This window comes from Rhinopithecus roxellana, chromosome 16 (genome assembly GCF_007565055.1).
Source record: "Rhinopithecus roxellana isolate Shanxi Qingling chromosome 16, ASM756505v1, whole genome shotgun sequence".
In the NCBI taxonomy this organism is placed as follows: Eukaryota; Metazoa; Chordata; class Mammalia; order Primates; family Cercopithecidae; genus Rhinopithecus; species Rhinopithecus roxellana.
In genome coordinates this window covers 17,770,789-17,791,314 of record NC_044564.1, presented here as the reverse complement: position 1 = coordinate 17,791,314, position 20,526 = coordinate 17,770,789, and the positions used below count along the sequence as shown (strand labels likewise).

At 48.8% G+C, this 20,526-nt stretch overlaps 2 protein-coding genes across 10 annotated transcripts in view; both read right to left on the bottom strand.

The window, feature by feature from the left end:
- Nucleotides 1-1,664, bottom strand: part of GLE1 (GLE1 RNA export mediator) — a 39,726-nt gene extending 38,062 nt beyond the window's left edge. For 2 of the 3 annotated variants that reach the window (XM_010360880.2, XM_030919120.1), the window contains exon 1: nucleotides 1,444-1,659. In XM_010360880.2, the coding sequence (XP_010359182.1) occupies nucleotides 1,444-1,542 (99 nt within the window). In that variant the 5' untranslated portion in view covers nucleotides 1,543-1,659. Of the gene's footprint in view, nucleotides 1-1,443 lie in introns of all 3 variants that reach the window. The other variant, XR_747715.2, reaches the window with a different exon arrangement.
- A 4,101-nt stretch (nucleotides 1,665-5,765) lies between these two features.
- ODF2 (outer dense fiber of sperm tails 2) overlaps nucleotides 5,766-20,526 on the bottom strand; it is a 49,217-nt gene continuing 34,456 nt past the window's right edge. For 2 of the 7 annotated variants that reach the window (XM_030919114.1, XM_030919115.1), the window contains exons 14-21: nucleotides 18,898-19,033; nucleotides 14,427-14,537; nucleotides 14,158-14,262; nucleotides 12,325-12,483; nucleotides 10,527-10,627; nucleotides 8,443-8,605; nucleotides 7,877-8,002; nucleotides 5,766-6,646 (exon numbers count right to left, since the gene is read on the bottom strand). In XM_030919114.1, the coding sequence (XP_030774974.1) occupies nucleotides 6,458-6,646; nucleotides 7,877-8,002; nucleotides 8,443-8,605; nucleotides 10,527-10,627; nucleotides 12,325-12,483; nucleotides 14,158-14,262; nucleotides 14,427-14,537; nucleotides 18,898-19,033 (1,090 nt within the window). In that variant the 3' untranslated portion in view covers nucleotides 5,766-6,457. Of the gene's footprint in view, nucleotides 6,647-7,875; nucleotides 8,003-8,442; nucleotides 8,606-10,369; nucleotides 10,628-12,156; nucleotides 12,484-14,157; nucleotides 14,263-14,426; nucleotides 14,538-18,897; nucleotides 19,034-20,526 lie in introns of those variants that run through there. The other 5 variants (XM_030919118.1, XM_030919119.1, XM_030919117.1 and 2 more) reach the window with 4 other exon arrangements.

Sequence of the window (20,526 nt, the reverse complement as noted above, 5' to 3'; positions counted from 1 at the left end):
TGCAGCAGCACAATCTCGGCTCACTGCAATCTCTGCCTCCCGGGTTCAAGCAATTCTCATGCCTCAGTCTCTGGAGTAGCTGGGATTACAGGCATGCACCACCATGCTCGGCTAATTTTTTAATTTTTAGTAGAGATGGGGTTGCACCATGTTGGCCAGGCTGGTCTCGAACTCTTGACCTCAAGTGATCCGTCCCGCTTGGCCTCCCAAAGTGCTGGGATTATGGTCCTGAGCCACCACGCCCAGCCTTGCCTGTGATATTTTGAAACAAGCTTACAAAATCTGGGATATTTAAAATAAAATAAATAAATAATAAAAGTAATGGATTACAACTCACCAAATAAAACAGAAATCCATGAGTCCATACCAATATAACTAAACAACAGAGAAAAGAAAGCATCTCCTGACAGTGGAATGCCAACTAACAAATGCAGAAGGAATAGTGGATATAAAGAAACAGGATCTGGCAACGTCATAGAGGTGATCGATTCATGTGGAAAACATCAATGAATGCTAAAGCCATGGAGGATGAAGGTTTGCCCAGAAAAAGGATACTGGTGTAATCTCCACAATACTTACCAACAATTACTAAAGGAAAAATGACGAATTTTAAACGGAAAGACCAGGCAGAGAACAACGTAACCAGGTGATCAAGATTAGCATCACCAGTGTTGGGATGGGTTGACATCTGTGTGCCTTCTGAGAAAGCCATGGCATCAATTCTGTAGTATTCCTGCCAAGACTGCTTAACCTTGGTCTGGTGGTTTGAAAGCACCTATGCTGGCAGTCAACCTACAGAATGTAAGGTCTGTATTTTTCAAAACTGTCAACAACATAAAAGACAGGGGAATATTTTAGGATTGTTTCCCAAGAAGTCTGAGGATGCAGAACAACGTCTTATCTGTAGCTAACTAGCAGCGACTCGGGAATGGGAGCTCCGCCTTAACCCTCCGCATCCCTCCACTTCTAGTGCAGAGCTTTGCAAACACTAGGTACAGTGACCACGCCCCCATTCACTTTCCAGGTCTGCCAAATCAATCTAGAAATTTGGTCATTTCACTGGCAGCAACGGATTAGGTAGTGTCAATCGTTCGTCGCAAAATCTAGAGCTCCCAGCACATGAGACACGCAGTAACTGAGCCTGGGGCCAAGATTGCTTTGACAACAGCAGAGCGGAGAAGGCGCCCAACTGGCGGAGGATAGCAATGAAGCCTTCAGAGCGCGGGGCATCGCTGAAGTCAGGGGAGCTCCCCGAAACGCTAAAATAGGCTGGAGAGGACAGAAACCCCAGGACAGAAGGATGTACACAGAGAAGTCAAGAAATAAATGCAGGTTGTTAGGCTGCACGGGTTCCCGGAAGCAGAACGTGCCAAGGGCTAGGGAGGAGAAGGGTTCGGTCGCGAGCGGCCGGAAGGGCCTACGTCCTCCGGGGCCACCGCTCACCTCGCCCCGCAGCAGCCAGTCGCGGTAGTAGCAAAGGCGACCTTTGTCGGAACTGCGTAGAGCCTGCAAGGTCTCCCAGCAGCGACCCTCAGACGGCATGGTTGGCTCTGGGGCAGCTTCTCTGAGGTGCCGCTTCTGACCAAACAAGGCCTCGAATCAGCCGCCGGGAAGGCCGCTCAGGCTTCCGCTTCCGGGGCGCGCGCGCAACACAGCCCCGCCCCTAAAGGCTGCGTGCCCCGCCTCCAGCAACGCTCTCGCGCTCCCGCCAGTGCGCCTGCGCGGAGGAATTGCCTGTGACGCCGCGTTCCGCGGAGGTAAGCACTAGCTCCCGATCTCCGGGGCTGCAGAAAATTGGTCTGTGCCTTGAGACTGTGCAGAAACTGGAATCCTCACACACTGCTCATGGGAATGTAAAATGAAGCACCTGCTGTGGAAGACAGTCTGGCAGTTACTCAAAAAGTTAAACAATTAGGCCGGGCGCGGTGGCTCAAGCCTGTAATCCCAGCACTTTGGGAGGCCGAGGCGGGTGGATCACGAGGTCAGGAGATCGAGACCTTCCTGGCTAACACGGTGAAACCCCGTCTCTACTAAAAATACAAAAAACTAGCCGGGCGCGGTGGCGGGCGCCTGTAGTCCCAGCTACTCGGAGGCTGAGGCAGGAGAATGGCGGGAACCAGGGAGGCGGAGCTTGCAGTGAGCCGAGATCGCGCCACTGCACTCCAGCCTGGGCTACACAGCGAGACTCCGTCTCAAAAAAAAAAAAAAAAAAAAAAAAAAAAGTTAAACAATTACCATTTGACCCAGCAATTCTCCTAGGTAAATATATATATAAAAAATACACCTAGGCCGGGCGCGGTGGCTCAAGCCTATAATCCCAGCACTTTGGGAGGCCGAGACGGGCGGATCACGAGGTCAGGAGATCGAGACCATCCTGGCTAACAAGGTGAAACCCCGTCTCTACTAAAAATACAAAAACTAGCCGGGCAAGGTGGCGGGCGCCTGTAGTCCCAGCTACTCGGGAGGCGGAGGCAGGAGAATGGCGTAAACCCAGGAGGCGGAGCTTGCAGTGAGCTGAGATCCGGCCACCGCACTCCAGCCTGGGCGACAGAGCCAGACTCCGTCTCAAAAAATAAAATAAAATAAAATAAAGTACTGATGATACACTGCAACATCAATCTTGAAAGCATTATGCTGAGAAAAGCCAGTCATGAATGGTCACGTTGGACAATTCCATTTATGTGAAACGTCCAGAAGAGACAAATCTATAGAGCCAGAGAAGCTTTATGACTAGTTGCCAGGGGCTGGGGGAGGGGAATGAGGACTGCTAATGGGTATAGGGTTTCTTTTTTGGGAGTGATGAAATTGGTTGGCTGGGCGTGGTGGCTCACGCCTGTAATCCCAGCACTTTGGAAGGCCCAGGCAGGCGTATCACCTGAGGTCATGAGTTTGAGACGACCCTAGGCAACATGGCAAAACCCTGTCTCTACAAAAAATACAAAAATTAGCCGGGCACAGTGCCATGCACCTATAGTCCCAGAGGCTGATGCAGGAGGATCCCTTGAACCTGGGAGGCAGAGGCTGCAGTGAGCCGAGATGGTGCCACTGCACTGCGGCCTGGGTGACAGAGCGAGACTCTATTTCAAAAAAAGAAAAAACTAGATCTAGAATTAGATAATGGTGATGGCTGCACAACTTGGTGAATATACTACAAACCACTGAATTATATATACACTTTATCTTTTCGAGACAGAATCTCACCATGTTGCCCAGGTAAGAGTGTGGTGGCGTGATGTTGGATCACTGCAACCTCCACTTCCTGGGTTCAAATGATTCTCCTGCTTCAGCCTCTCAAGTAGCTGGGACTACAGGCATCCATCACCACTCCCGGCTAATTTTTGTATTTTTAGTAGAGACAAGGTTTCACCATGTTGGCCAGGCTGCTCTTGAACTCCTGACCTCAGGTGATCCACCCACCTCAGCCTCCCAAAGTGCTGGGATTACAGGTGTGAGTGACCATGCCTAGCCTATATATACACTTTAAAAGGGTGAATTCTAGGCCAGGTATGGTGGCTCATGCTTGTAATCCCAGTAGTTTGGGAGGCCAAGGTAGGATTGCTTGAGCCCAGGAGTTTGAGACCAACCTGGGCAACATGATGAGACCTGCCTCTACCAAAAAAAAAAAAAAATGCAAAATTAGCCAGGCATGGTGGTGTGCAGCTGTGGTCCCAGCTACTCAGAAGGCTGAGGCAGGAGGATCCCTTAAACTCAGGAGGTAGAGGCTGTGGTAAGCCATGATTATGCCACTGCACCAGCTTGGATGACAGAGGGAGACCCTGTTTCAAAAAAATAAAAGGAGTGAATTTTATGTGAATTATATCTCAATAAAAATGAGTCACAGTTGTCCAGAGATGGCCCTAACTGGGACCCCAGACTTTCTGACCCTTCCATTGTCCACCACCTCGTGAGATCTCAGTTTGAGATAGGAAAGATTCTCTCTGGAGTATGAGGAATGTGAACATTTTTCATTTTCTGAGTTTTTAAAAATTCCCTGGACTTCTTGTAATAAAAATATTTTAAAAAGAAAAATTGTTGGAAGAGTCCCAGCAAGACTCTCCCAAGAGAGGTTACAGAGCAGTGCCCTGCACTGAGGTTTTCTTTAGTTTGGCAAAAATAATAATGAGTTATACAGATATATATACATGTTGGTGGAAGTCTGTCAATTGTCCTTTCTTGGGAAGGCCTTTCACCTATTATAAGTTCATGTCCATTTACGTTAAGAGTGTGAAAATGGGCTTGGTTTTTTGGCAGTGGTAGCTAGAATTACCTTCGTTGGAAAATCTGAAAGCTGGAAACTATAAATATCCTCAAAATTTGGTGGAGAAAAGAGATTTCTGGTCTTTGAAATCCAGATGCCTAGGTGGATTCAAGAACACAGAGAAGGCTGGGTACAGTGGCTCACACCTCTAATCCCAGCACTTTGGGGGGCCAAAGTGAAAGGTTCGCTTGAGCCCAGGAATTCAAGACCAACCGGGGCAATGTGGTGAGATCTGTCTCTACAAAAAATAATAAAATTAGTTGGGCATGGTGGCATATGCTTGTGCTCTCAGCTACTGTGGAGGCTGAGGTGGGAGGATTGCTTGAGCTAGGGAAGTCAAGGCTGCAGTGAGCCATGTTCCCGCCATTGCACTCAGCGTGGGTGACAGAGACCCTGTCTCCAGAAGAAAAAAGAACACAGAAGAAATTCTCTAGAGTTGAGTTAGAGTGGCTGAGAGGTGAGAAGACTGGACCAGCCAGGCTAATGCTAGCTAGAATCAGAAGGGCAGAAGTTAGCACGGTACGAACAAAAATGGTGAACAAAAATGGCCCAGATTCTTATTCAGAAACCAATTCACATTTTAAAAATATATACTGTACACTATCCCATCCTCTTTCTAACAGCTGAAGTGATCTACCCTAAAACACCAAGCAATCCTTCTTACAGTTTGTTCCCTCCTGACAGTTCACTAATTATAATGTGAAAGCACCAACCTGAGCTAAAATGAAATGAAAGCCCGATGTTTCAGGCACCAAGTACTTTAAAAATGTCTGCTGGTTGCCGGGTGCGGTGGCTCACGCCTGTAATCCCAGCACTTTGGGAGGCCGAGACGGGCGGATCACAAGGTCAGGAGATCGAGACCATCCTGGCGAACACAGTGAAACCCCGTCTCTACTAAAAATACAAGAAAATAGCTGGGCGAGGTGGCGGGCGCCTGTAGTCCCAGCTACTTGGGAGGCTGAGGCAGGAGAATGGCGTAAACCCGGGAGGCGGAGCTTGCAGTGAGCTGAGATCCGGACACTGCACTCCAGCCTGGGCGACACAGCAAGACTCCACCTCAAAAAAAAAAAAAAAAAAAAAAAAAAAAGTCTGCTGGCGGGACCCGGCGCGGTGGCTCAAGCCTGTAATCCCAGCACTGTGGGAGGCCGAGACGGGCGGATCACGAGGTCAGGAGATCGAGACCATCCTGGCTAATACGGTGAAACCCTGTCTCTACTTAAAAATACAAAAAACTAGCCGGGCGAGGTGGCGGGCGCCTGTAGTCCCAGCTACTCGGGAGGCTGAGGCAGGAGAATGGCGTAAACCTGGGAGGCGGAGCTTGCAGTGAGCTGAGATCCGGCCACTGCACTCCAGCCTGGGTGGCAGAGCAAGACTCCGTCTCAAAAAAAAAAAAAAAAGAAAAAGAAAAAAACGTCTGCTGGCTCTCCTGCAGCATTTTACTTAATCATTTTTCAGACGAGGGATGAGGAGTGGTTGGGTAAAGGAAATCATCAAATGGAGCCTTAAATAACTGATTATAAAAGCTTTTTGTAAAATCACACAAATATTTCAAGAATAAATGCATTCTGGAGATACAAACCAGGAAAAAGAAACAAAAATCAATGAAATTGGCATTACACTGGTAAAAGGCCAAATGGACACGAGCCCTCGAGGGTCTATTGTGAAGTGCTTGGGGGCAAGTGGCCTCAAAGAAACTTGGGAGTGAGAGGTTTACACTGAGCTTGGGAAGGGAGCCTTGGGAAAACACCACACTTGTGAAATCAGAAAAAAAAAAAAAAAAAAAGCAAGTGATGGTGCTCACAGCCCAGGACGACCTCCTGCTGGTTTAGGTCAGAGAACACCTGAGAGAGAGATTCCTAAAACAATGAGGGTTGTAAGGGGACTGGTGGAAAAAATCCAGTGGAAATATTTTCTCCGGAAAGGAGGGAGCAAAGTCATGGTAAGTTAAAATCTGGTACCCTACTGTAGTAGTAAACTTAAGGCCTGTTGAGGAAATTTTAAAACTTCCATCAGGTGACTGTATCAGGGAGGAGAAAACCAAGTGCTTCCTGCTTCACCTTCTGCTGCTTCTGGGACTTTTCTAGAGCTAGTACCTAAGGACAAGACCCTGAACCCATTTTATCACTGGGAGAGGAAAACCACCAGGCTTCCCAGCTATGGCTTGGCAACTCCGGAGTTCCCACGGCTTCCGTCAGGGCCTCAGGCAGGAGGAGATCGGGAGCGGATGGGAGAGCTGGTCAAGAAGGTGGTATAGGGACCATCCCCAAACACGTTGGCGTATGATGATTTGAGGAACTGGACATAGTTCTGCATGCTGCGGTTGGTGCTCTCGGACTGCTCCAGGCGATCTTTCAGGTCTTGCAGCCGGCTCTGGTAGCGGCGATCTGCCTATGAGGAGAAACAGAGCATGGGTCCGCTGTGCAGTGTCCAAAATAGAAATCCATGGAGACATAGGGACTTTCTTAGGTGTTGCCAGGGGGTTGGGGGGGGCAAGTGCAGAGTGACTTCTAATGGGTATGGGGTTTCTTTCTGAAAATATTCTAAGGCCAGACACAGTGCCTCATGCCTGTAATCCCAACACTTCGGGAGGCCAGGACAGAATCATCACCTGAGCCTGGGAGTTCAAGACCAGCATAGGGCTGGGCATGGTGGCTCACGCCTGTAATCCCAGCACTTTGGGAGGCCAAGGTGGGCGGATCACAAGGTCAGGAGATCGAGACCATCCTGGCTAACACGGTGAAACCCCATCTCTACTAAAAATACAAAAAATTAGCCAGGCGTGGTGGCACATGCCTGTAGTCCCAGCTACTCGGGAAGCTGAGGCAGGAGAATGGATGAACCCAGGAGGTGGAGCTTGCAGTGAGCTGAGATCGTGCCACGGCACTGCCACTGCACTCCAGCCTGGGTGAGAGCGAGACTCCATCTCAAAAAAGAAAAAAAAAGACCAGCACATGGGCAACATAGTGAAACTCTATCTCTACAAAAAATATAAAAATTAGCTGGGTGTGATGGTGTGCGCCTGTAGTCCTAGCTACTCAGGAGGCTGGGGTGGGAGGGCTGCTTAACCCCAGGAGTTTGGAGCTGCAGTGAGCTATGACAGCACCACTGCACTCTAGCCTGGGTGACAGAGTGAAACTTGGTCTAAAAAAAAGAGTCTGGGTGCAGTGGTTCACACCTGTAATCCCAGCACTTTGGGAGGCCAAGGTGGGCAGATCATTTGAGATCACGAGTTGAAGACCAGCCTGGCCAATGTGGCGAAACCTCATCTCTACTAAAAATACACACAAAAAAGTAGCCAGGGATGGTAGTACATGCTTGTAATCCCAGCTACTCGGAAGTCTGAGGGTGGGGTGGGGATCATATGAACCAAGGAGGTGCAGGTTGCAGTGAGCCGAGATCGTACCACTGCATTCCAGCCTGCGTGACACATGGAGACTCTGTCTCTAAATAAATAAATATCTACCCAGGATATCCTTAAGGGATAGGAAAGTGATTGGAGAAAAATAAAACCATGTCATATTCACAAAAACAGTAACAACAAAACACCTTGGCCCACAGGCCCCACAGAAGTGGGCTCTGCTGCCCACTCTCCTAGCCCGGCCCACCAGCCTGACTCACATCGTCACGGCTCCGCCGCAGCTGGCTCAGTTCAGTTTTGGTTCTGCTCAGCTGAGTCTCAAGGTCCAGGATTTTGTTCTGGGCTGCTCGCTCCTTGGACAGCGCGTGCTCCTTGGTTTGTTCCACCTGCACATTCAAAGGCCCAGATATGAGGCTGGTTTACTGGACATGGGGAACACTTGGCAAAGGGAAGGCTGGGCCCCTCCACTATCTGGTCTCACAGACAGCACTTGCACATCATTGTGGACTGTGTTCTCTAGAATGTTGGGGCGGGAACTAACTATGGGGACGATGCCTGCCACCCAGCTTTGCCTGCCCTTTCCCAATGCTCCAGGAGTCACCACCTAAGATGTGGTAAGCCTATGTGAAGCTCAAGAGGGTAGTGAGTAAATGAGCAATCATCAGATATCAAGCATTGAGCCCTCTACAGTGAAAATGTGATCCTTACAACTAATTCATGAAGTGGGTACAACTGTGTGCCCATTTTTCAGATGGAGAAATAGGCTGAGAGGTTAGGTGATTTGCCCAAGGTCACAGAGCTAGTCACTCACAAAATCAGGACTGACCTGCCTCCTCGCATCTTCAATGGCGCTCTCCAACTGCCTTGCCAGGGTCCCGCATTCGCGTGTTTTCTCCTCCAGCCGCAGCTGAGACTGGTGGATTGCCTCTTCCCTCTTGGCAATCACCTGTAGGAACTCGATATTCTGGGCACTGGTCGCCTCCAGTTTCCTAGGTGGAAGCACTCAATCAGATCCTGGGCATACCCCAACCTATCATGTTCCACCCCGCCAGGGGGCTGCCAGCCTCTCCTGGACTGGGGATCTTATCATGCCAAGAATCTCCAAGGAGCCACAGGAATAAGCCAAAGAAATCTGCAGATCAGCAAGGTGGCCAAAGAACTGTGCAGCTGGTGCAACTGGTTAGAGAACAGAGTGAAGGGTGGGAACGCAAGCAGAGACTGACCGTGGACTGTGTTAAGTGTGGATAGCATCGCATGGAACACAGCAACTTGCAGCTCAGAAAAATGGCACCACTATTATCCCCACTTTAGAGATGAAGAGACCCAGCCTCAGAGAGGGGAATTCATTGGTCTGAATTCAGCACAGCTGGCAAGTCTGTAACCAAAACCTAAGCCCTCAACTTCTGCTGTTCACTGCTGCCTCCCACAGCAAAGGGACTTCAGCTACACCACTCAACATCTTGTGTGACCAGCCATAGGGCAGCTGTGGCCATTCTAATATACACACACTGTCCTCAACGCACTTCCAGGATGCCTTCCAATTTAAGGAGCTCTGCAGGGCCTGCAGGATCTAGCTGCATTTCCAAGGCCGGGAGGGCAGGGCGGAGGTGGAGCCTGGAAGGAGCCCACTTGGTTGTAGCCTCTTTGCAAGTGCACTGGTCACCTGGGGCACTTAGGGCCTCCTAGGACCTCAGGCACCTTCACCTCTGAAACTAAGGCTGGGACCAGGGCTGGAGGACTCTTGCCCACCTCTTACAGATGCTCATATAAGCTCTCAAGGAAGACAGTCATGGGTCTAAGTCATGCTTTGCCAGGTACCAACAGTGTGATGCTGGGAAAGTCACTTAACTTCTCCCCAAGCTCAGTTTCCTCATATTTAAAACTGGGATAATACCAGCTAACCAATAACATATGCTAAGCTATACTGAGTGCTCCTCTATGCCAGGTAACATGCTAGGACCTTTACCAGGATTGTATCATTGAAGACTCACAGTACCACCATGAAAAGATTATTATCAGCCAGGTGTGGTGGCTCCTGCCTGTACTCCCAGCACTCTAGGAGGCCTAGATGGGCGGATCGCTTGAGCCCAGCAGTTCAGGAGCAGCCTGGGCAACACGGCGAAACCCCTTCTCTACAAAAAATACAAAAATTAGCCAGGCGTGGTGGCGTACATCTGTAGTCCTAGCTACTTGGGAGGTTGCGGCAGGAGAATCGCTTGAGCCGAGGAGGTCGAGGTTGCAGTGAGCTGAGATTGCACCACTGCACTCCAGTCTGGGTGACAGAGTGATTGATTGATTGATTGATTGATTGATAGACAGATAGATATAGATAAATTAACTCTACCTTGATCCTTTCCTCAAAAAGAGGAAATTGAGCTTCAAAGGAATTAAATGATTTGCTCAAGATCACAATGCCGGTAAGTGGCAGAGCTGGGCCCGAAGGCCAGGGCTTCTGATTCCCAAAGCTGTACCCTTCACCTCTGACTGCCTCCAACAATCCGTAAATAACAGAGAAGGGTCAGATCAGAAAGGTCTTTGGAAGGTTGACTGGCAAGAAAGGGCAGAAAAGAGTGGGGAAGTGGCCCCACCACAGTATACTGGCTGCTGCATTCAAACTGGGCCCTGCTGGCATGCTTGGACCAGGCATGCCTTTTGGGACAGGTGGTGCCTACAGGTGGGCTGATCCTGATCACGCTGTCATGGAGTATCTCCCCAGGCTGAGAGGCCCCCTTGCTCTCTCCCACAATGCTTACCACTGAAAAGGAAGCAGCTCTTCCTCTGAGGTCTGCCTAGTACCTTCCAGGGCCTTGAGTCCCTCAAACACTTCCGCACACTAAGCAAAAAACAGCTAAGTGGCTGAAAGTCTCAGGTCCTAGGAAGAGGACAGAGATGGGACCAAGTGCCTCTAACCTCTCCAGTTCATCCACCTTCAGACTCAGCTGTTTATTTTCCTTCTGGGAAGCCTGATGTTTCTCTCTCGCCATCTCCAGCTTGTCCCCCTGGTGTTCGATCTAAAATGACAGGAACACAGACTGGTTTACAAAGGAATTTCCCGCTAGAGCCCTCCCCCTCCCTATGACCTGTTGTCCACACCCAGGAAAGGGGTACAGTGCCCTCAGCAGGCGTCCAAGTCTCAACGCACAACCTAGAGGAGAAAGGACAGCAGGGATAGGTTAGGCCCAACTCCAAAGACAAAAGGCTCTCCCCACACTGGGAGAAACCAGGTTTGATGCTAAAGAATGACAAAAATGCTTTCTTGATCAGGGGAGGCCACTCAGAGAGGCCCAGCTAGGATCCAGGAAAGACATGAGAAGGCAGAAACAGCTGACAGGGCTAACTGGCCCATACAAACCAACCAGAGAGCTTTACCTGTTATGTTGCTGGTACTATTGATCTCAAACTCCTCTTAACTGGGGACAAGTGCAGGCAAGACCACAGGAAATCTGTCAATCCTTTTGAGTTGGCAAGTTTGAGAATGTACCCAGACCCAGAGGACTGCTTTATGCAGAAGTCTCAGCTATCAGGGCTAAAAGGCCCTGAGAATGCTCAGGTTCAACGGAGAAGGCAGGCACTGTAAGGTTACAGTACTGAGAACATCCGGTTGGGAACCAGACAGAGCTGGCTGGGTTCCAATCCCTGCTTACTAAGTACTAGCTCTGTGATGGTAGGGAATTACTTCTCTCTATGCCTTGGGCTGCTTTCTGTAAAATGGGAAAATAACACATGCACCTCACAAAGTTCCTGATGGAATTAAATGAGAGAATGCAGGAACACAAAAGAGGTGCTCAAAAAATGGTAGCTCCTTTTCTAATTATCACAAGTACACATGTCAGGAGTGGGGAAGGGGCTAGCTGGGCGCAGTGGCTCACACCTGTAATCCTAGTACTTTGGGAGGCTGAGGCAGGCGGATCACGCGATCAGGAGATTGAGACCATCCTGGCTAACATGGTGAAACCCCGTCTCTACTAAAAATACAAAAAATTAGCTGGGAGTGGTGGGTCGCACCTGTAGTCCCAGCTACTCGGGAGGCTGAGGCAGGAGAATGGCGTGAACCTGGGAGGCGGAGCGTGCAGTGAGCCGAGATCGCACCACTGCACGCCAGCCTGGGCGACAGAGCGAGACTCCATCTAAAAAAAAAAAGAGTGGGGAAGGGGCCTTGCCCAAAGTCATGCTGCAAATGAGTGGTATATAATTTCTTGGACACTGTAGGACACTGTAGGCATGGTTCTAGTAACCCAGAGACAGACTGCTTCTGGGAGAAAGGGACTGCTTGCTTCTTTCAGGACAGAATCTCAGGCAGTGAATCTATTAAGAGTCAGGAGAAGCAGCTGAAGCAAGAGAAAGAGAAAAAGAAATTCTACAGCTCGGTGACTGCTAGCACCTCCCAGCTGTATGTGTGGAGCTGAGGACAGCAGCAGAGCATACAGGCAGAGGCAGGCAGAGGCAGCAGTCTTGGGTGGTGGCAACAGCAGGAGGGCCCAGTGACTCCACGCAAGTGACGGCTCCTATAACTACAATCACTTTGTGCAAACACATGGCATTTGGCACACCAGACTTTTATTTCACAGCACTGATGATAGCTCATTCCTTTTAAAAAGCGGCAGCCAAGAAAAAGGAAGTAGTCCTCCCTTAGGGGGCATGCAGCTCATCTTGGTATGCGGGCCCCTGCTCGGGTCAGTTCGTGGGACCCTTTCTGCCAGTCCCTTACCCGGCTGCGCAGGTCTGATATGATGGCTGTGAGGTCGATGTTCTTCCGCTCATAGCCCTGCAGTTGGTCTTGGCACTCAGCCAGCTTCGCCTCCGTGATCTTCAGGATGTCAGGGAGCTGCTGCAGGTCAGCCAGCTGAGACTGGAACTGCCTTCGTGCCTGAAGCAGGAAGGAAAGACCCACAGTTAGGAAAGGCCTGGCTCCTAGTGGAGCCGGGCAGAGTCCTTTAGAGTTAGGGCAGGGCTGACACAGTCCCCAGTGGAGGATCCTGCAAAATCCACAGCAGAAGTGTGGCCTACACTCCCTGCTGGCCACTGAGCAGGTGGCTTGCCATTCATTTAGTTATCCAGTAACAATGGCAACCACACAGTAAACACCAAGACCCAGGCGTTGTACCAGGGGCTCTGCACACTTGCTCATTTAATTCAGACAACCTGTAAAACAGGTGATGCTGTCCCCATATAAGGATAGTAAGGATCAAGAGAACTAAGTCATCTGCCCAAGGTCATTCAGCTACAAACTGGTAAACACAGGATTAAAGTCTAGTCTAACTCCAAGCCAAGCACAGTGGCTCACGCCTGTAATCTCAGCACTCTGGAAAGCCAAGGGGGGGGCAGATCATTTGAGGTCAGGAGTTCGACACCATCCTGGCCAACATGGTGAAACCCCGTCTCTACTAAAAATACAAAAATTAGCTGGGAGTGGTGGCACATGCCTGTAGTCCCAGCTACTTGGGACGCTGAAGCAGGAGAATTGCTTGAACCCGGGAAGTGGAGGTTGCAGTGAGCTGAGATCACGCCACTGCACTCCAGCCTGGGTGACACAGCAAGACTCAGTCTCAAAAAAAAAAAAAATTTAAAAAGTCTAGTCTAACTCTAAAGCCCCTAGGAAAGCAGTCACAATGCTACAGGTTAGAGGGAAAGGTGAGAAATATCTGGTCTCAGTCCCTCCTTGTACTTAACATGGAGACTGAGGATCAGAGAGGAGCTTGACTTGCTCAAGATTATGAAACAAATTAGTGGCTGAGCCTGGACTCAGCCCATCTCCAAGGTAACCATTAAGATAATCCCCCTGCTCTAATCAGCCAAACCATCTGTAGAAGAATAAGGCTTTTTGGGAAGAAGATGGGAGACATATTTTCTGGTTGGTACAAAATAAAGACACCATATAGAATGCAATAGGCATGTCAAAGACCTGGCATAACTGTAGATTTCTGTCTACTTGAACGCTCCAAGCAGGAGTTTTTTTTTTTTTTGAGACAGAGTTTTACTCCTCTTGCCCAGGCTGGAGTGCAATGGCACGATCTCGGCTCACTGCAACCTCCGCCTCCCAGGTTCAAGCGATTCTCCTGCCTCAGTCTCCCAAGTAGCTGGGATTACAGGCAGGTGCCACCATGCTCGGCTAATTTTGTATTTTAGTAGAGACAGGGTGTTTCGCCATGTTGGTCAGGCTGGTCTTGAACTCCCAACCTCAGTTGACCTGCCTGCCTCAGTCTCCCAAAGTGCTGGGATTACAGGTGTGAGCCACTGCGCCTGGCCAGGAGGGTTTTGTTGTTGTTGTTGTTTTAAGGAAAGTGAAAAGGAGAAGAAAACCAAGGGGGGAAAAAAAAAGACAAAGCAGCAGCATAGCATGAGAGAGAGAAGAGAGGAGACAAGAAAGACACAAAGGAGAGAGAGACACAGGGTAGACTGGATCAGTCCACCAATGAGAAAATGAGCTCATCTTTGTTGCCCAAATCAGATAGGGTCAAAGCAAACAAAGGGAACAGACTCACAGTCATTGAGTTAGATATGGAATTGGGTAGGAGAAGAAAGCAAGGAAGGAAAGCAGTACCGCCTCAATCTCTTTGTTCATCTCATCTTTAAGGATCTTGTTCTCTTTGTCACAGCGTTCTAGCTGGGCAGCTACTTCATCAGCCTCCAATCTGGTCTTCATCACCTAAGGACCAACAACACTGTGGTTCATCTTAGGCAGAGCCACGTTTTGGTGAAAACCATCTTCCATACCCACCCCTTCCTGGGATTGGCCTGGTAGGGAGCCCCCAGTCTGATGGGGGCAGGGTAGGCACTGTTTGGAAGGGCCAGGGCCCCAGTGAGGCCTACCTGACTCTTATAGTTGTCAATCATCCCCTCATAGTTCTTCACTGAGGCCTTCAGCTGCTGGACCTCGAGGTGTGCCTGGTTGAGCTTGTCCTCCATTGGAGCAAAGCTGGCCTAGAAGGGATGGCTCATGAGTAACCCACAGGAAGGTTCTGCAACAGGTGGACCTCCTACCCTCAACTCTATCCAAGGAACCAGCAAAGGAAAGGCCCCCTACTCTAACCCACAAAGCACTTTGCCTGAGAGAAGCACCAAGAAGCAGGTAAGACTCCTAATGTTACCACCTCAGGTGAATAGAGATGCAAATCAATTACTTCTGTTTTTTCTTATTCTAAAAGCAATATATAATCATTAAAGAAAATGGAGATAAAACCAATACACACTAATCCTAATGCTTAATGACTTGGGATATGGCTTTATATCTATAGCTGCATAACTTTTTCGTTTCTGTCAAAAAGAATGAGACCATACTATACTTACTGCTATGTAACATACTTTTTCCCCACCATGGGATCTGCCAGGTTGTATGTAACATGCTTTTTGTTTAAATTTGTTTGTTTATTTATTTATTTATTTATTTATGAGACAGAGTCTCGCTCTGTCACCCAGGCTGGAGTGCAGTGGCCTGATCTCAGCTCACTACAACCTCCGCCCCAGAGTTCAAGCAATTCTCCTGCCTCAGCCTCCCGAGTAGCTGGGACTACAGGCATCCGCCACCACGCCTGGCTAATTTTTATATTTTTAGGAGAGACAGGGTTTCACCATATTGGCCAGGCTCATCTTAAACTCCTGACCTTGTGATCCACCCGCCTCTGCCTCCCAAAGTGCTGGGATTACACGCGTGGGCCACCGCACCCGGATGTTTATTTTTGAGATGGAGTCTCGCTCTGTCACCCAGGCTGGAGTGCAAAGACACAATCTCAGTTCAATGCAACCTCTGCCTCCCAGGTTCAAGCTATTCTCCTGCCTCAGCCTCCGGAGTAGCTGGGATTACAGGCACACACCACCACACCCGGCTAATTTTTATATTTTTGGTAGAGATGGGGTTTTACCATGTTGGCCAGGCTGATATCAAACTCCTGAACTCACATGATCTGCCCGCCTTAGCCTCCCAAAGTGCTGAGATTATAGGCGTGAGCGACCATGTCCAGCTGTAACATACTTTATAAATTTAACAATATGTTGTGGGCTGGGTGCGGTGGCTCATGCCTGTAATCCCAGCACTTTGGGAGGCCAAGGCGGGAGGACCACGAGGTCAGGAGTTCGAGACCAGCCTGGCCAATACTGTGAAGCCGGGTCTCTACTAAAAATACAAAAATCAGCCAGATGTGCTGGTGTGCGCCTGTAGTCCCAGCTACTTGGGAGGCTGAGGCAGAAGAATCGCTTGAACCTGGGAGGTGGAGGTTGGTTGCAGCGAGCCGAGATTGCACAACTGCACTCCAGCCTGGGTGACACAGTGAGACTCTGTCTCAAAAAAAAAAAAAAAAAAAAAATTATGTTGTGAATTTCTCTCAAGTCAATAAATGTCCTCTCAACTTATAATGCAGGTGGGAAATTTAAAGAATAAAATAAATGTCTTCCTGTAACCAAAATACTCATCTTAGATGGAACAATATAAAATGGTGTATCAAATGAATAAAATAAGTAGTAGTCACTTAAAAGAGAGATAAAGCTCAAAAATCCAACCTTAACAGATGTCTGTAAATATGGTTAAATCAGAAAAGCAAGTGACAGAATAATGGATGGATGAGTGGATGTGTATGTGCTTGATTATGTTAGTACCAGGGGAAAATCTAGAAAAATACATGTTCATGGCTAGTGGAGATCTTCACGTCTATATCACGTTTCTGTAATGTTTTGAACTTTTACTATGAGCATATTTAACTTTTATAATCATACTGGGAAAGGCCAGGTGTGGTGGCTCACGTCTGTAATCCCAACACTTTGGGAGGCTGAGGCAGGTGAATTATTTGAGGTCAGGAGTTCAAGACCAGCCTGACCAACGTGGTGAAACCCTGTCTCTACTAAAAATACAAAAAATTAGCTGGGCATAGTGGCAGACGCCTATAATCCCAGCTACTTGGGAGGCTGAGGCAGGAGAATCGCTTGATCCCGGAAGGTAGAGGTTGCAGTGAGCCGAGATCTGCCACTTCACTCCAGCCTGGACAACAGAGCAAGACTCCGTCTCAAAAAAAAAAAAAAAAAAAATTATACTAGGAAAATATACTTCTACAAACATCATTTTGAATGGCCACAATGTAATACACTACACAGATGCACCATACTATAACTAATCCCCTAAATAATTGTTGGCTTTAAAAATTTTTTTGTAGAAATGGGGTCTTGCTGGCGTTGCCCAGGCTGGTCTAGAATTCCTGGCCTCAAGCAGTCCTCCCGCATTGGGATTACAGGTGTGAGCCACCATGGCTGGCCTCCTAAATAACTGTTAAGACTTACATGTTACTTTTAATTTATCTGACAATTAGACTATATAATGAGATACTAGTACACTCCCACCAGAGTAGCTAACATAAAATAGACACTCAGTACCAAGCATTGCCAAGGAGGCCAGAGCGACTGTTATCCTTTTACTCACCACTGACAGGTGTGGAGATTTGTTCAACTACTTTACTATTCAGTAACATCTACCAATAACTACTTTACTACTTAGTAACATGCTTTACTATTCAGTGACATCTACCAAATATAGACTTATGCACACCCAGTGATGACCTGGCAGTTCTACTTCAAGGTATATAGACAATAAAGATGCACCAAATGTGTACACCTAAAGACATACAAAGATGTTCACAGCAACACTATGGAAACCCAAATGTCCACTGACAGTAGCATGGACAAATGTACTGTGGTGTATTCATATAACGGCATACCGTGGAGGGCTGAGGATGAATAAACTGCTACAAACAATGGGGCTGACTCAGCAAACTTGCGGAGTAGAAGCCAGGCCCAAGGGTGTTCAAACTACTCAAATCTCTAAAGTTAAAAGCAGGCAACTAACTTGTGGTGACAGGAGATGGGCTAGCAGTTACCTTTACAGGGGTATTAGTAACAAGAAAGGTCACTAGGGTGCAGGCAAGGTTCAGTCAGAATGACTGATAAAGCATATTCACTTTATGAAGATTCTAGGATCTGTGTACTTTTCCATATGTTATTCTCCCTTACAATCAATCTTAACAAGAAAAAACAAAATCAGTGAAAACATAAAGCTAGATATTATTGCCCAGATCAACAAAAAAGCAAGATAAAACCTGTCTCTGAAATGTCAACCTCTGCTCAGGTGCCTCTCGCCCCGGCAGGCTTTGAAAGGAGGGTATGGTGAGGTTAAGAGCTAGGGCTCCAGAGTCAGACTCGGGTTCAAATCTCAACTCCGATACTTCCTCGGGCAAAATCTTGACAAGAAACTTGACCTCTCTCTCTGCCTCAGTTTCCTTGTTCTCATTTCTTTTTTTTTTTTTTTTTTTGAGATGGAGTCTCACTCTGTTGCCCAGGCTGGAGTGCAGTGGCGCGATCTCAGCTCACTGCAACCTCCACTTCCCGGGCTCAAGCAATTCTCCTGCCTCAGTCTCCTGAGTAGCTGGGATTACAGGCACACGCCACCACGCCCAGCTAATTGTTTTTGTATTTTTAGTAGAGATGGGGTTTCACTCTGTTGGCCAGGCTGGTCTTGACCTCCTGACCTCAGGTGATCCGCCTGCCTCGGCCTCCCAAAGTGCTGGGATTACAGACGTGAGTCACCACGCCCGGCCCCTTATTCTCATTTCAAATGGAGATAATCATCATGTTACTGGCAGATTTTTTTTTTTTTTTTTTTTTTTTTTGAGATGGAGTCTCCCTCAAGCTCCGCCTCCAGGGTTCACGCCATTCTCCTGCCTCAGCCTACCGAGTAGCTGGGACTACAGGCGACCGCCACCTTGCCTGGCTACTTTTTTTGTATTTTTTAGTAGAGACGGGGTTTCACCTTGTCTGCCAGGATGGTCTCGATCTCCTGACCTCGTGATCCGCCCGTCTCGGCCTCCCAAAGTGCTGGGATTACAGGCTTGAGCCACCGCGCCCAGCCTACTGGCAGATTGTTTTCCAGGCTGGAGTGTAGCGGTGCGATCTTGGCTCACTGCAGCTTCAACCTCCCAGGCTCAAGCGATTCTCCCACCTCAGCCTCCTGAGTAGCTGGGATTATAGGCACATGCCTCCACGCCTGGCTACTTTTTGTATGTTTTGTAGAGACAGTATTTCGCCATGTTGCCCATGGCTGCTTTCAAACTCCTATGCTCAAGTGATCCACCTGCCTTGGCCTCCCGAAGTGCTGGGATTACAGGCCTAAACCACCACGCCTGGTCAAATCCAGGCTTTTCTGACTCCCTCTTAGTCCGATGCCCCCAGGCCCACTTAAGACAAGACCCGGTCATCAGTTCGCTGGGCCCCACCCAGATGCCTGGTCCCCAGCTCTCACGCGAACCTTCAGTCTCTCATTCTCCAGCTTGAATGCGGAATACTCAGCAGTCTGACGGTGTAGTCTCTCCACCAGGCTATCCCGGTCTTCCCGCATCTTCTCCTCCAAGGTTTGTTGTTGGTTTACGAGATCTGTTACCCGGCTGGAAGATCACAAAGTGAAAACAGATAGAGACAATCAATTACACAGGTTCTAAAGAACCCAGGTCATTGTGTGGTGAGGGACCAAGTGTTCTCACCACTCAACATACTGCCTGCCTGCCCCCCAGTCTCCATACTGAGAAGCAACTCTGCTGCCCTGCCTCGACATTGCTGCTGTGGCACTCCCATGCCTGTCCCACCTCCGAACAACATCCGTTAAGATGTGTCTCCCATACCTCCCCCTCCAACAAACCATCTACAATTCAACAACAAGCAATGACTTATTAAGAGAAGTGTGGGCTGGGTGTAGTGGCTCACACCTGTAGTCCCAGTGCTTTGGGAGGCCAAGGCGGGAGGACTGCTTGAGCCCAGCAGTTGAAGGTTGCAGTGAGCTATGCTGGTGCCACTGCACTATAGCCTGGGTGAAAGAGCAAGACCTTGTCTCCGCTTTAAAAATAAGAGAGAGAGAGGGATGTGTACCCATCTTGATCCTCTCATGAGACCAAGACACTCTTTGAAGGCAAGGATCAGGGACATGATCCCTTCCCAACTCCCTACGACACCTCCCTGAATCTCTCTGCTTATCAGGTCTTGGTGTTAGGACAGTCTGTTCTGGAATCCCGTCCTGGACTCCCAGGCTGGTGGGCAGGGATTATCACCTAGGCATTCCTCTCCAGCCAGGCCCTGAGCACCCTGGGCTTTTGTGCCCCCAGCAGGGGGCTGGTGCCATGATTGGCTCATTCACATATGAATACCCACCTAGCACTGGCAGGAACAGCAATGAGTGTGGTGTGGGAAAAAGGCACAAATAGAGAGAAAGACGCCAATTTAGGACGCCCGCCCCACCCCCAGTCCCTTCCGCTCCCTGCTGCTCCCTCAGTCACTCAGCAAAGCTATCATCAGTCAAAGAGCAGAGATTGTGGCCTCAAGAGGAGCCCTGGGGCTCACAGGTCCTTACTCCTCTATCTTGACCACAGAGCCATCAAAAAACTTTTGCACAATACGTGCTCTCAGTATTGACCAATTACAGTCCACCACTGAACACTGACCAGGCCCAAGCAAACACGTCAGTTTGCTGGCAACTCAAGTTCACCTGGCAAACTCCTACTCACACTTAAAAACCCAGTTCAGACATCTTGTCCCTGACCCCTCCCCTGTACCATGTATGCTTCTGTCTTAGGTATCTATGTTCTCCTACTAGACAGAGAACTCCCTAAGGACAGCAGCTGGCATACAGCCTGGCACATAGTGGGTTCTCAGAACATGTTTGCTAAGTTGAGGTGAATATAGTAAGAGACTTTCCCGACCTGGGAGATTAAATGAGCTCCCCCATGACCTATCCTTAGTCCAGGGAGTCCGTGCCTCTTGTAGCCCTATCTCCTCTACAGAGTAGAGGGCAAGGCATGCATTTGTCTTCTTACTGCTATAACCCTGATGGCCAGCACACAGCAGCTTGGTATATGGTAGATGCTCAATACATATTTTTCCAATAAAT